We start from the raw sequence: 14351 nt of genomic DNA, 5'->3' as shown, positions 1-14351 counted from the left end.
GTTCACCACCATTTGTCTGCCTAGGAACACTCCTGAAATTAACTCTCAACAGTTTCCTCTGGTGGTGCCATGTACAGTATCTGTAAACACTAGGACTGCAGCATCTTCAATCAAACTCTAGTGTCTTATCAAAATGCTGTAGTTGTGCAAACTACACATATAGATGGCTTATTTTTTTCTATCTTGCTTGAAACTGTTATCACCAACACTGCAATTCTTAAATTGCTTTGAAATCTACCTAATTGGTTTTGATTACCCTGTAGGTCATCTAGTTTTGTCTTATAACCAAGACTGTTAAAAATGTATAATAAAATACTGTACATAACTGATCCACGGGGGAGGGTGAAAACTTATAGAGTGGAGTTTAATTAGCACCCACTTGAGAAGATCAGATTAGAGGCACTTTTTATTTAACCTCATTCTTTTGCAAGCACTCATATTCATGATTGTGTTCAGTATTAGGTGTAGGATATAAAAGACGGTGTAGTACTGCAGTGAGTGGCTACACCAGTGTGAGTGAATGGCTGTCTGCCTGGAGCTCTTTGTACGAGAGTGGAGATTTTACTTTCTTTGACACATGTTTTGGGAAAAATATTTTGGGTTTGGAGATTTCAACTAAGACAACTTTGACTTGACTGACCCTAAGTATCACCATACAAATGAGGTGGGGGGTTCAAAGGTGATTTATAGGACAATTGGTTCCAACTTTGCTGGAAATTATTGCCAGGTATAAATACTGTACGCCAGTCAAGCAAAAGACAATACACTGTAGGTGAGGAATACAGAATCGTGTAAAAGCAGAAGGTGACATGCAACATTGACTCAGAGTTCCAAGATCTTCAGTTCAATTATAGTAATTTGTCTATGTGGAGTATGCGTTGAAATCCTCCATTTTCTGAGGCATCCTGGGAATGTTTGATTGACTACCTATTGATTGATAGTCTCTTGTCGATTACCCTTGCAATGGACAAGTGTTTCATCCATATCATGTGATCTCAGTACCGTTTGTGCCCTTTGATTTTGGAATAGGCTGTGGTTTCATCAGGATGAACAGCTTTCTGATATACTGAACATATTCACTTAAAAAATTGGTTTGGGATGGGCTTTATCCAGAAAGGAAGAAATAAAAGTGTAAATGTTGTACCTGGGAAAGATCTTTGAAATCTAACCTACAGTATATATACCTATGCATGTAAATCCAGCTTTCTCTCTGTAAAGTCCCTAACCTACAGTATCTTTGTGTGAACAATTTTCATTTGCATTTTGTTCTAATGACTTTAAAAAAATAAATAAATAGCATATTACCATTATAGGTAATATACAATTGTATTACTATTGTATATGCTAGTAAAATGCATACCTGCATTCAAGTAGTGAGTTTTAGAAGGATATTGGAGCCTGTTTTTGTAGTTTTCCAAATGGAAATCATTGCTTATGTATCATTTTATGAATCCCTTAACCTGATTATCACTTTAACTTCAATCCTTTAATCCTGATTATCATTGTTATTGTAATCATTTGTATATTTATTTCATTCCAGTTTTGTTGTACTCAACTCTGCAATATTTCTGCCCACCCAAATTTAAAGAACCCCTGACCATTTATTTATTTATGTACAAGCTATTAAGATATATTAGACAAATAAAACAAAGAACAATATACAATATGCTGCATTAAGAATATGGAGGCTTGCATTTCATGATAATTCTAAATATTTAGTTATGGATATCACATTTAACAAAGATGTAGAGGTTTTGTGAAATTATTATTTTCGTGTTCTTAATGCAACATACAGTTTATAAACATGTATTAACAATTCTCCAGCTGGTGTAGTTGAACAGGTACACCAGGTGGCACCAAAATAGTGGTGTACAAGCTTTAGATATACCCCTTGCTAAACGTCTTAGTAAACCCTCCTCTGTTCTCTTTTCTTGAATAGAGGGTAGTGGTGATGCATTCCCAACATCATTTGCAAGTGAAACACTTCCAGAGAAATTTAAAGGTGGCTTGAATATTTCATTCTGAATTACAATATATTTCAATATATACACTTTAAGATGTGACCACTATAGCAAAATATAGCAATGTGGTGTTCATTATGTATCAAACTAATAACATAATAAAACTAGTTACATTAGTAACTAATAACATCTGATTTGGATTGCATTTGGTGTGTTAATCTCATTTCAAGATCATTTCCAATACCAGAAATCAATTTCTAATTCTCACTCTTGTATCTGCGATTATTACAATATTATCTCTGAATACAGATAACAGTTTGCAAACCTTGTTTGCTTAATATTTAACTTGCCCTGTCTGCTTAAACAGAAAGTCAGTTGTCCACACAATTCAATTTATGCCCTGAATTTATACTGAAAATGAGAATATGTTCCAAATTGATCTTACCTGATTACAGCAAAAGAAACTGGTTCTGTGAAAGCAGGAGAATAAAAAAAATATATTGCAGGATTATCATCAGAAATATCTATTTGGGTTTCCAGAGAAACAGTCTTTGGAATGGCACAAAAACCAAATCACTATCTGTGTGGGTAATAAACTAGAGATGCTATTACTGTAACTTGCCCTATTAAAGCAGCTATACTAAAGCTAAAGGGGAGAACATTAGAAAAGGCAGTATCAGTTTTTTTTTAATACAGTGGGCTTTCTGACTCTCTTCTACCTACTTGTGCAGTGGCTATAAATGAGGCATGTGGTAATGTGACGGTGCCTGTACTGGGGTGTGTGCATGTGTAAGTGTGTGTCTGTGTCTCTGTGCAAGTGTTCTCATAGAAGCAAAAGCTTGAGGACTCAGTTATACCGTCACTGGGAATTCACTGGCAATTTTGTGAAGCTACAGTAGGAATAAATTAATGCTACTATGATGTTTCACATGGCTGTTTTATCTTATTTATTTCTTCTGACTACAATGACAGGTAAGATTTAAAAAAAAAATAATACCAAATAATAATCATCATGTCTTCACCTGAACATTCCATGAAAAGGTAAAATAGATTTATTTGAATCAGCTCAAATGCATTGTCATTAGTACTGGCATTGAAAAGAAGGCACAAAAGAAAGATACAATAACAGTAATTTTACCAGTAATACTTTGGGTTTTTCTATGCATTGAAATGTTTTGCACTGTTTATATACAGTAAGTGAGCAGATTTGTGACTTTGTTAATAATATAACCAATGATATTGTCATACACGCCTGGTAAAATTCTTTTGAAATAATTTATGCCGTACTGCTATATACTGTATAAACAAGTTCTTTAACATATTTTGCCACGGGAGTCTTTTTGCTGATGTTTTATGTTTAGATACTTCGATGAGACAAAATATTTAACCTTCATAATACCATAAAAGATTCGCAAAAAATATTGAAATAATAAAGAATAACTGTATTAGAGGAAGTATTTAAGTAGACTTCAAAAGAAATTGGTAAAACAATGTTTATAAAACAGAATGGCACTTTCAGAAAACCACCGTAATATTATAGACATTACATCACAGGCACAACTAATTTGTTAAGAAGATCTGAAAACTCCTTTTAGCCAACTAGAAAGCAAAATTAGCAATCCAGTGATGTATACATTTCTATAGTTTGATTCAACACTCAACATGTACTGTATTTCAAAAATTAATTTACAGTATCATGATTTACTTATGCATTCCATTAATTTTTGGGAGGCACCAATAAATATACCCACAAGGTAAGGAACTTTCATAAATATTATAATATTCAAGAATATGTTATGAGCATCAGTGGCTTTATGTATCATCAAGCACTTGTTTTATGTGAACTAACAGCATCGCAATTGAAAAATAATATTGTTGCAAATGTCATTGATGTAATGATGTTGCTCATTATAACTTAAAATTCCTCTCTCAAAGACACAGCTTGAATTGAATGCGACTGCAAAAAATGTATGTTTATGCCATTTTTAAGTGCTTTCGTAAAGCTTTTTTTCATAGCATATTTTCTCAAGAAGTAATGAATGAGTTATTTTGGGATTTCTGATCTAACTTATATCCTAACGAATTTCATCAAATTTGAGGAGCTGTACTACTGTATAATTCACCTTTGGTATTAAAAGGATGTTTGTCTATAACAAAAATCTTGCTTTAATAAGAAATGCATACTTTACAATTAGCCTTTGAAATTATATATATATATATTTATTTATCCTGAGCTCCTTTTGTATACCTATTTGACAAAAAACAAAACATTGTACAATTAGATCATGTGAATAGAAAGCTCCATTTTGACTTCCAGGAGAAGTTGCAGACATGACCAGTGCTATTTGGAGTATCCTTGGATGACAGAGGAGACTATACTGTATAATTATAAATATATATGATATTACATAACCTTATAGAAACAGCCCAGTTTCTAACATACCAGACATAGAAGACTTTGGTTTTAAAAATAAAAAAGATATATATACTATATCTGCACAGTGTGCTAAAGGGATATGGATTGCTATTTCCACAAATGTCCACTTGCTAAAAGAAGTAAAATTACTTTCACTCCTTTTCCTCAATTCCATTTCTCAGTGCAGAAACAGTATCTGTGCATTCTGCAAAGAGTGATTTTGAAACAATCCCATGTTATTGATGATCGGCTCTCAGCAAACAGAGGTGCTTTTGATTGCCTACTTGAATTAACATTTGAACAGTTAAAGGCACGTGTAAATGTAATTGTCCGAATGTTTTTATTTCTGTGGATTAATAATCCAAGTGGCCCGCAATCTGGTTGTATCATAGCTCTAGGATTCCGTGTTTGATTCTGTCTGTATGAAAGTTGAATGTTTGCATAGGTTTTCTCCAACATCCCAGTGATGGCATTAGGTAGCATTGACTGCATATTCTAAATTATCCTTATTTGTGGCCCATACTGTATATTGTCTAGCATTTCATCTAGAGTGGAGAGTAATTAGTCAAAGTTAGTCAGTTGATTGTGTCAGTCAAAGTCAAATTAAATAACAGTGCAGTAACTCCTGTTTACACCTTAGATCCATTGAAGAAATAAATCCTTTTTATAGTAAATGAAACATCTTGAAACATCTTAGATTTAGGTAGATAATATTTGCTAATGTTGGAAACAACAAATTTTATTACAAATTACAAATTCAAGAATAAAGGTTGTTATAGTACAGTAGTGAACAAAAATTAAATAATAAATCTTTTGAATTAAATTAGAATTTAAGAATAAATTATAGATAATAACTAATTATTGCTTATTAGTTATGGCTAAGACACTTTTAATATAAACTTTCTTAAATTCTCTGTCGCTTAAGAAGAGATGCAAACAATACTAAATATAATAACTGAAGCCTCACACCATCCAGACTTTCAATTATATCATATAAAATCTAATAAGCAGTAAAATGTACTCTACCGCTTGTCATTTGTGAAATCAGAAAACAGTGAGAGTGCTAAATTTGTTTTATGGAAAGCTCTAAACAGCCAGGCAAATTTTATAAGAAATACTGACAATGGATTATCAGAGAAATTAAATTCACTTTGCTGAATTATCAAAGCTTAAACAACTGAAATGGAAATAATTGGGTGCCTATTCAAAGCATTCAGGCATTATTTCAGTTTCAGGATACTTTTATCTGTAGCTTTCAAGCTACTTTTAATTCTTCAGATCTGCCTTCAGGTAAATCAATGCTACTTTAATTCAATACTACAGGTTTTTAGTTTGAGATTACATTGAGGTGCCTTTTGTTTGGACAATGGTGAGTCTGGCACCCCAGTAGTAATTATTGGTTATAAGACAAGTCTAAAACTATAGAATAAACTGTATACACATTGATGACTAGAGCACTGGAAACATAATTGATTGCATTAGGCCTGAAATTGAAAATGAAATTGAAAGCAACAGTTTTAGATCAAAAGATCAACTAAACACTTTCCTTGGAATTGGAGAAGTCTGGAAATGGGCAAAGAGTTAAAACAGTAATTCACACCACAATCCTAACTTCTTGTTAACTTCTTGTTGTACTTCTTGTAGTTTGTGCACATTTGTTTTTCAAGACATTGTTTCCATTTAGTACATTTAATTTCTCAGATTCTTTAGGACTTGAAAGAAAATGCAGTCCAATACAAAACATATGCATTGGTTCCTATTTTATTGCGATAATTTATTTTGCAAATGGAAATGCAAGACTTTTTGAATGATTGTGTGGCGCAAATGAGATATGTACTGCAGTATATACAGTAGAGTAAATTTAACACATTATGCACACGTTATATTCTGTACAAAAGCCATAAATTGATAAAAGATAAAAGATTCATAAAAGAGTCCAATTGAATCCTTCAATACCAGTCTTGGACTCCTGTTTCAGAAACTCACAAGTCTTTGTATAAAATGATTCATTTTCTATGGTTTGTTCCCCCGTTTGTGAATTACGGTTCTGTTCTCTGTAGTGTCAGTTGAAATGTCCTGGTTAAAGCTCTAGAATTGTTGATTTCTTTAATGACAACTTGGAAAAAACACAGGTATTCTTCTTCTTAGTATTCTTCTTAGTTTAAAATATCCTAGTCCCTGCAATACTTCAGTGTCTGTTATGCTAAATTACTCAGTACTGATGGTGTTTTTTCCATAACCTGTTTCTTGTTATAGAAAGTATACATTTTATGTCTCTCTTGGCAATACTTAATATTTTTCTAGTACTACATAACTAGACTAATGTAGTGCGCTAGGTAATCCCAATTGCAATAACCAAGAACTACCACATAGTCCCCAGGTGCAAAGTAAAATCAGGGTGAATTGCATAGCTACTGACTTCAGCTAATGGCCGCTACTGCTTAGATGTTCCAGAAACTATAATAATATTATTATATTAAACTATATTAATATTGTAACGCAACGGGGGCTCAGGCGGGCGCCCTTGCCACATTAGGTTGGCCCCCCACCGTCGGGGGCTCGAACCCGGGACTTCCGCGACCCAGCCCGTTGAGCCAAAGAGAGATCTCTCTAGAGCCCAGTAGCTGTAGTCCTGCTATCACAGGGAAGGGCGGTGACGTCACCTGCTCTGGTACGCCGGCTCTTACACAGTGCCTGTCGGCCGTAAGCGTTACACTCTCCCCCGCTTAAATCGCCGTCCCCGGCGAAGGGCTATCCCATCCCACTCTGACACCAATGTATCGCAATGGGGGCTCAGGCGGGCGCCCTTGCCGCATTAGGTCGGCCCCCCACCATCGGGGGCTCGAACCCGGGACTCCCGCGTCTCTCTGCAGTGACCCAGCCCCGTGAGCTAAAGAGAGATCTCTATACAGCCCAGTAGCTGTAGTCCTGCTATCACAGGGAAGGGCGGTGACATCACCTGCTCTGGTACGCCGGCTCTTACACAGTGCCTGTCGGCCGTAAGCGTTACAATATTATGTATTATTGTACTCATTATTGAAGTCTGTCAATTATTTGAAGGGACTTTTTATGTATTAATTAATGTTACCAATTATAAAAATACTTCAAGAGCGTTCGGAAAATGCCATTCCATTATCCAACTTTGTATATGAACAAGAGAAGTATTGCACTCACCTTTCTTGATCAGTTTATATTACTAAAATGCTGTGTGATGGAACTGGTTTGTACTGTGAGGTCTGAAGAGGGTCTTCATCTGTATGCTACCCCGATGGTCTGCAGATCCTCAGCTCTGAAGTTTATTTCAATAGTTACTAAATGTTGTACGCAACTGAAAATGGTCCAATGATGCATAATCTAGTGCATCTAACTGAAGTTAGGCATGTTTGCAGCATACTAATGTCAAATGTTCTGACTCTAATAGAACTGACTCTAATTGAATTTTCAAAATATTCAAAAACATATACTGTATACAAATATAATGCACAGTCTATGATACAAACAATGTATATTGTGCTTACAAATCTCAAATTCTATTACTCTGCCTCTGCAGTAGCCCTTGTTTTTATCATACTTTGGTTTAATTTATCAATCTGAGACAGTTTTATAGTGTTACTTGTGAACAATACAGTGGTCCTTTTGACCAAAAATCTCATTAAAAACAGAACATCACATGTATTATTTTCCACCACATTGATATGTTATATACACACTTATGGTATAACTTAAGTGGATTCATTTAAAGGTTTTCTTTATCTCTAAAAGCTTCAGAATGGAACGTACTGTACACATATTGCATAGCTCAATGCAAGTTTACAATATGTTGAAGAACTGAAAAGAAAAACACCAAAATAATAAATTGTTAACATGAGTTCTGTTGAAACAAACAAAAGATGTGAGAGTTCTGAGGACCATAATAACCACTGTCCTAGTAAATTAAAAATGAGGATTTTTCCAATTTTGGAAGTGGGCACAATTATTTCTACTGTAAATGGGTTACTGTATACAGTAATATTGCTGTCTGCATCAGGAAAAAGCTACATGACTCACATTATGAACAACTTGATCCAAATCCTTGTGTTTGTTACTGTATATAGAGCTGCATAAAACATACAGTATATACAGTATATATATATTGTTGATTTCATCTGAGATTTAATAAATACAAAGAACAAAGAAACTCTACTGATTCTATTGCATTACTTTTGTAGAAAGTATGACACTCCAAGGACAAAGCTGTATGGAACCTGTATTGTGTTAAAAACATACTGTATATATACAACTGGTGACGTTGTAGACTTTGACCTTCAGACCTTGCTGTGGCACCCTGCACACCTACGGTTGAGATTCTGCTATTGCTAACCTATATGATTGTCTACGAGATCTGGAAGCTGGGTCTTGAGGCTGGGAGGTCACACGAGTGGTGGCAGAAATGCAACTGTAGTCTAGGATTACTTCCATCAGTCATGTGACCTGACAGCATCATGCACTGAGACACTTCGAAGCTAAGCGGATTTTCTCTACAATACCTATGACGTCCTCTACTTCAGCCAATAATTTTTCTTTTGTTAAAATTATTCAATGTGTTATAACTTTTTATTGTGTAAAAGAGACGTTCCTCTGTTTCATAATGCCAGTGCTGTTGTTTTCTATGTAAGACCATGCATAATCAATATGTTGGTGTTATCGATTATCACCTTCATCAGCATTTCAAGAAACATTAAATATTGATTTGTTCTTTTCATTTATTTTCATTTAAATAAAAAAAAAGTTATTTCTTTACCAAAGTAGATTGAAAATATTTTTTGTCAAATGTATATTAAAGAAAACATAGACAAATCTTCATTTACCTCACTAGGGAAATTCTGTTCAATAACTCCCCGCAGTTTCACTTCAATTGCAAATTACTTGTGTACCCGATATACTATATCACAGCCAGGGGTATTGGTGTCTTTAAAATATTTTGCTAATTAAAATCCTGTGTATAGATCTCACTAATGGGTTATTGCCAATTCAAGTTCACCACAATAGGTAGTAATATTGTCATCAAAAAGTTGTGTAGAGACTTCCTTTTCCTATAAAAATTAACATGATCTGTGAGAAACCTTGGCGATACTGAATAACTTTTGGGTGCTTTCTCTCTGGTACAGTGTTTTTGTTTCATGTTTACTGGAATAAAAGGCACAAGCTAATAATTTTAATACTCAAATGTAAATATTCAGCTCCTGGTTTTTGTCACTAAATACCTCAGTTGAAGGTGACATTTAATGGCCAGGGCATATAAAATAAGTTTCCATATTCCTTAGAAACACTGTTTTTGATTCTGCTCAAACCATACTGACAATGATAACAGAACAAAAGAAATCAAATAGTCAAATGTGAGAGGAAATTGTTTAGCTTCAGAATCCATCTACTTTGCATTTCCTGAATTATATCTGTCAGACTAGGCCTTATTCTCTCTTCAATTAAGATGATTTAAGTTGCTTTCAAACACTATGAAATGCCAGCAGTATTTACATTTTTTCAACTATTTTTTAAATCTTATAATTTTATACCACATTGTTTATTGCGTGTATGTGTGGGGGGCTAAATTTAATGTCTAAATGAAAGCTTTCAAAACAAGGTCTTTTTTTTAGACATTTAGCTAGAGATATTTTTAGAACTTAATTTGTAAATGAGGGAAATACGATTAGGAAGAAAATAATCAAATTTCTTTTGATGTAAGAATGGGAATGAATACATTGAGTTGCATGCCAAGAGGGTTTCAACCATGGCCTTACATTACTTTACTTGAGCAGACAAGTGTATGCATCATGGAGAAATCAAAGGACACATGATCTGACATTCACAAGATTCAGAACGTATTTGCTTAATGACTATATGTTAGTAGTTTTAAGTTACTAACAATTTAATCACGTTTTATCAATGTTTTTTTAGTAATTTAAACCTTTTTAAATGTTGAGACATACGTGTACCTTTGTACTGTAAGCTATTTAGTTGTCACGGATGTCGGAATGGATGAACTGTGGAATGGCAGGAGAGCATAAAAGACCCTATGCGTAGTGGCAAGACGGGCTCAGCTGTTCAGGGAATGCCGCATAGAAAACAATTCCCTCAGGTAGCGGACGTGGGGGCGACCTGGTGCTAGGCGGGTTTCAGGACATCCGAACGTCAATGCTGAGCACTGGCAGAATGAAAGACCCGGAAATATATAGTCCCAGAGAGAGAGAAACACCGGAAGGACAGCAAAGAACCGGAAATGAGAGACAGGACAGAGAAGGAGCGCCCTCTGGCTGCAGAGGGCGTGACAATAGTTGTCACGAAAGCGGCTTTTGACTCCCATGGAGTGCGTTATTAAAGACCCTCTGCGGATGGTATAATGAGGTAGCAACCAAGTCCAAGGAAATCTAAAAGGGAAGTTGAGGCACAGTCCATAATTCAAGAGCCGGGAGATCCATCCAAGACAAACTGTTAAAAGGGGGAACCGGGTCGGAACCAGATACTCTGCATCCTGGACCCAGGCGGTCAGGACGTCGGGGAAAAGGCACACCTTCGGAGAACCCGGAAAAAAGGCAAGCCTTGTGGCGTCCATCTTCCAATACTGAACCCAGAACTGCAGAGACGCTAGGCTTTTAACCAAAAAGCAAACGAGACTCACCAGGAAATAATAAAAAAATTTAATAACCAAAAGGGGTAGGAGCGCCCTCTAGAGGAGGGATGTGGAACGTAACAATAGTAGACTGCATTTCTAAATATTCTATTACAAACTGTACCAGTACAGGTGTGGTAAGCAATGTGCTTTTGCAAGTTTCCAAGATGCAAAAGCAATAATGGAGGCGGTGCGGTGGCTCTATGGCTAAGGATCTGCACCCGCGGCTGGAATGTTGCTGGTTTGAACCCTATGGCTGGCAGAGGAATCCTACTTCCCTGAGGAAGGACCTTAACCCCAACTGCTGCAGGGGTGCCGTATAAAGGGCTGGCCCTACGCTCTGACCACAGGCTTGTCTGTGTGTCTCATGTTGAGCAAGCTGGGGTATGCAAAAAGACAAATTCCTAATACAAGAAATTGTATATGGCCAATAAAGTGATCTTATCTTATTAAGTGCATACTTAAAAACACAGAAAGAGTGAGGGAAGTTGTACTAGAAATTATACTGCTAGGAATATTAGAATATGAATCAATTTGGGCATGTAAAATCCATTAATTTAGTACCATGCCTGATCAGCCATATATAATAACCTAATGAGTAGCTTTATGATGTCCAGACATTTGGACATCATACAAGTTGGTATGCTAATATTATGATCAAAGATCAATAGTCTGCCTGTCTAGCAACATGGATGACAGCCCCCTAGATACTGGCACATGGTAATAGTTTTCAGACAAATCCCAATTCTGGAACACATTTGGCAATGGCAGTATAATTGTAATGCTGATAGTTAGTTTGTTGGCTGTTTTTGGTGGCAATACAAAAATCATTTAAAAATCTAGTATAGAAGAAATAAATTCTCATAAAGAGGTTAAATGGAATTAGGGTATCAAAGTCTGTTTAGGATAAATATAAAACTGAGACTACATAATAGTTATGATCCTGGCTTAGGATTCAAAGGGAACTGTGTACCATCTCTGGCTAATTTCTCTGACACACTTGTCATGCTGATTAATTCACTGTGTGATAGTGGATCTGATAACAGAATGACAAAATGTATTTCCATATATCGTTCAACTTTGCAAGTGCCAAAAAGAAGAAAGGCTTGATAGGGAAATCATTTGTTGGTAATTATTGATGACAATTACCTACAGTACTTAACTAAAATTTAAATTGCTACCTCTTATGTCAAGACCAGGTTAGCTCATGGCATTTTTTCACATCACAGACAGGACTGGTTGGCTCTTTAAAGGATTTTGTAATTGAGTCTGTTACATAATCAGTGTAGGACAATGCCCCAGATGTCCGATAATGTACACTGATTTCCACATGTTGTAAATGATTGTTTGATCATATCAATATGAAATGTCTTAAGCTCACTGACAGTTCTTTAGCTCGAAAACCAGCTGAAATATATCACAAGTTTTTTCTCCTTTAGATGTCACGGAGTCACAGAGAACAATAGCAGCAACACTCAGGATGTGCTGCATTGTGTTTTTGCCAGTGGGAGATAAACAGCTACTGTACTGTATGTGACTTTACACCAATTGCATGAACATTTGTAAAGACAAGATAAGAGCTTTTCACACACCAGATGTTTGTTTAAATGGCTCTGGGGGCATTGGTTTGCTCCGTGTCACATTAAATTGGCTGGGAAAACTACTGATGTTTAATGTGGGAATGCGTTTGATAACATGGTAACATCACCAGCGTCTTAACCACAATTATTGCAGTCCTGCAGGTTTAAATTTTTGTTGCCTTAAGCAGGACCAAGCAGGACTCGTGTTGACCTTCATTACGATAAGATATAACTTTATTAGCCTTACACAATTTCTTGCAATAGGAAATAATATTTTCACATACTCCAGCTAGCTCTCCATGAGACACACAGACAGGGAGAGAAGCTTGGGGTCAGAGTATAGGGTCAGCACCCCTGGAACAGCTGGGGTTAAAGGCCTTGCTTAGGGGCCCAACAGAGTAGGATTCCTCTGCTGGCCATGGGATTTGAACCGGCAATCTCCCAGTCACAGGCACAGATCCTTATTCAGAGAGTCACCACTCAACCATTACAGTCTAAACTTTATTTTCTACAAGCTTCTTTTGCACACCCAGCCACATAGGCCTACTGTTTAAACTTTGTCTATTTCCTACACCCAGCCACATAAGCCTACTGTATAAACTTTGTCTATTTCCTCTGGAGCCCTCCTTACCATTACTCTTATGCTAGAATCTAGACATAGATTAATACCCCTTTCCTCCTGGCTGTTTTTATACACCATCCAACTAATCTGTGGGATTGTCTGATTCCACTCAGATGATTTTTATGTTGTTAGTCTTTCCCTCATGTGGAATCTCATTCCTCTTAGTGCCAATTATAAACCAGGTGTGTCTCTTTTTAACCTTTTTGTCTTTAATTAATACGCTAGGCGGCTTTCTTCTGAAGCCACCTCTCTCTAACTCACGAGCATGTTTAACAGAATTTTGACAAGATTTTCTTTATCTGTTTTTTCCTACTGTATGCAGAGCAGGATTATGTACTGTATATGTATTGTATTCGATTTGTATTACTGTTTGTAGCAGTAGTCAGCCCTTGAGATATACTGTTTATTTGTTTCCAGCCTTACAGACATTTTTCAGAATGAACTGTGGTATTACACTAAGTTACTTTTTTAGCAAATACTATATATTGGAAAAGATCAAATTAATTTAAAGTATTTAATTGTATTCCATTACCACATCTTGTTGTTAATCTTTTAATTAAATTGAACATTTTACATTGCATTCACAGCAGGAAAACAAATGTCTGTATTATATACTGTATATGGTATTCTCACATAGACCAGATAAGATAAAAAAAGATTTGTACACATATAATTAATGAGCCATTGTATTATTTATCTATCAATATGTCCTTTGCCAATTTCATTTATTCGAGAATTGTAACCGCTGTCATTTAAGATGATTATCATTCAAATATATTTTGTTAGTAACCACCATTTTTAAGGGCTTTTCTGGGACTGCTTTAGTTAAATGTTACATAATGGCTGATACATCAAAACAGTGTGTTTACTTAATGTCATGATGAAACCGAGGGGACAGACCTCTTTGTTCTAGAATAAGAAATGTTTTAGTATTTTTTTTATAGAATCTACAGTTACTCAGGCCTATCCTGGCACTGAAGCTTGCCCTCTGGGTCATTTTCCCTGTGGAAACCTCTCAGTGTGCCTGCCTCAGCTGAGACAATGCAATGGAGTACAGGACTGTGCTAATGGAGCCGATGAGGACAACTGTGGTGAGTCATCTTTGTTGCTTTGGATAAAGGAGAAG

At 35.8% G+C, this 14351-nt stretch overlaps 1 protein-coding gene across 1 annotated transcript in view; it reads left to right on the top strand.

The window, feature by feature from the left end:
- Positions 1–2811: 2811 nt before the first annotated feature.
- rxfp2l (relaxin family peptide receptor 2, like) overlaps positions 2812–14351 on the top strand; it is a 51298-nt gene continuing 39758 nt past the window's right edge. The window contains exons 1-2 of the mRNA XM_015351286.2: positions 2812–2933; positions 14170–14316. Coding sequence (XP_015206772.1) covers positions 2879–2933; positions 14170–14316 — 202 coding nt within the window. The 5' untranslated portion in view covers positions 2812–2878. The remainder of the gene's footprint in view (positions 2934–14169; positions 14317–14351) is intronic.

Source organism: Lepisosteus oculatus, chromosome 8 (assembly GCF_040954835.1).
Source record: "Lepisosteus oculatus isolate fLepOcu1 chromosome 8, fLepOcu1.hap2, whole genome shotgun sequence".
NCBI classification, from domain to species: domain Eukaryota; kingdom Metazoa; phylum Chordata; class Actinopteri; order Semionotiformes; family Lepisosteidae; genus Lepisosteus; species Lepisosteus oculatus.
The sequence above is the reverse complement of the archived record's forward strand: the minus strand, read 5'-3'. Positions and strand labels throughout refer to the sequence as shown.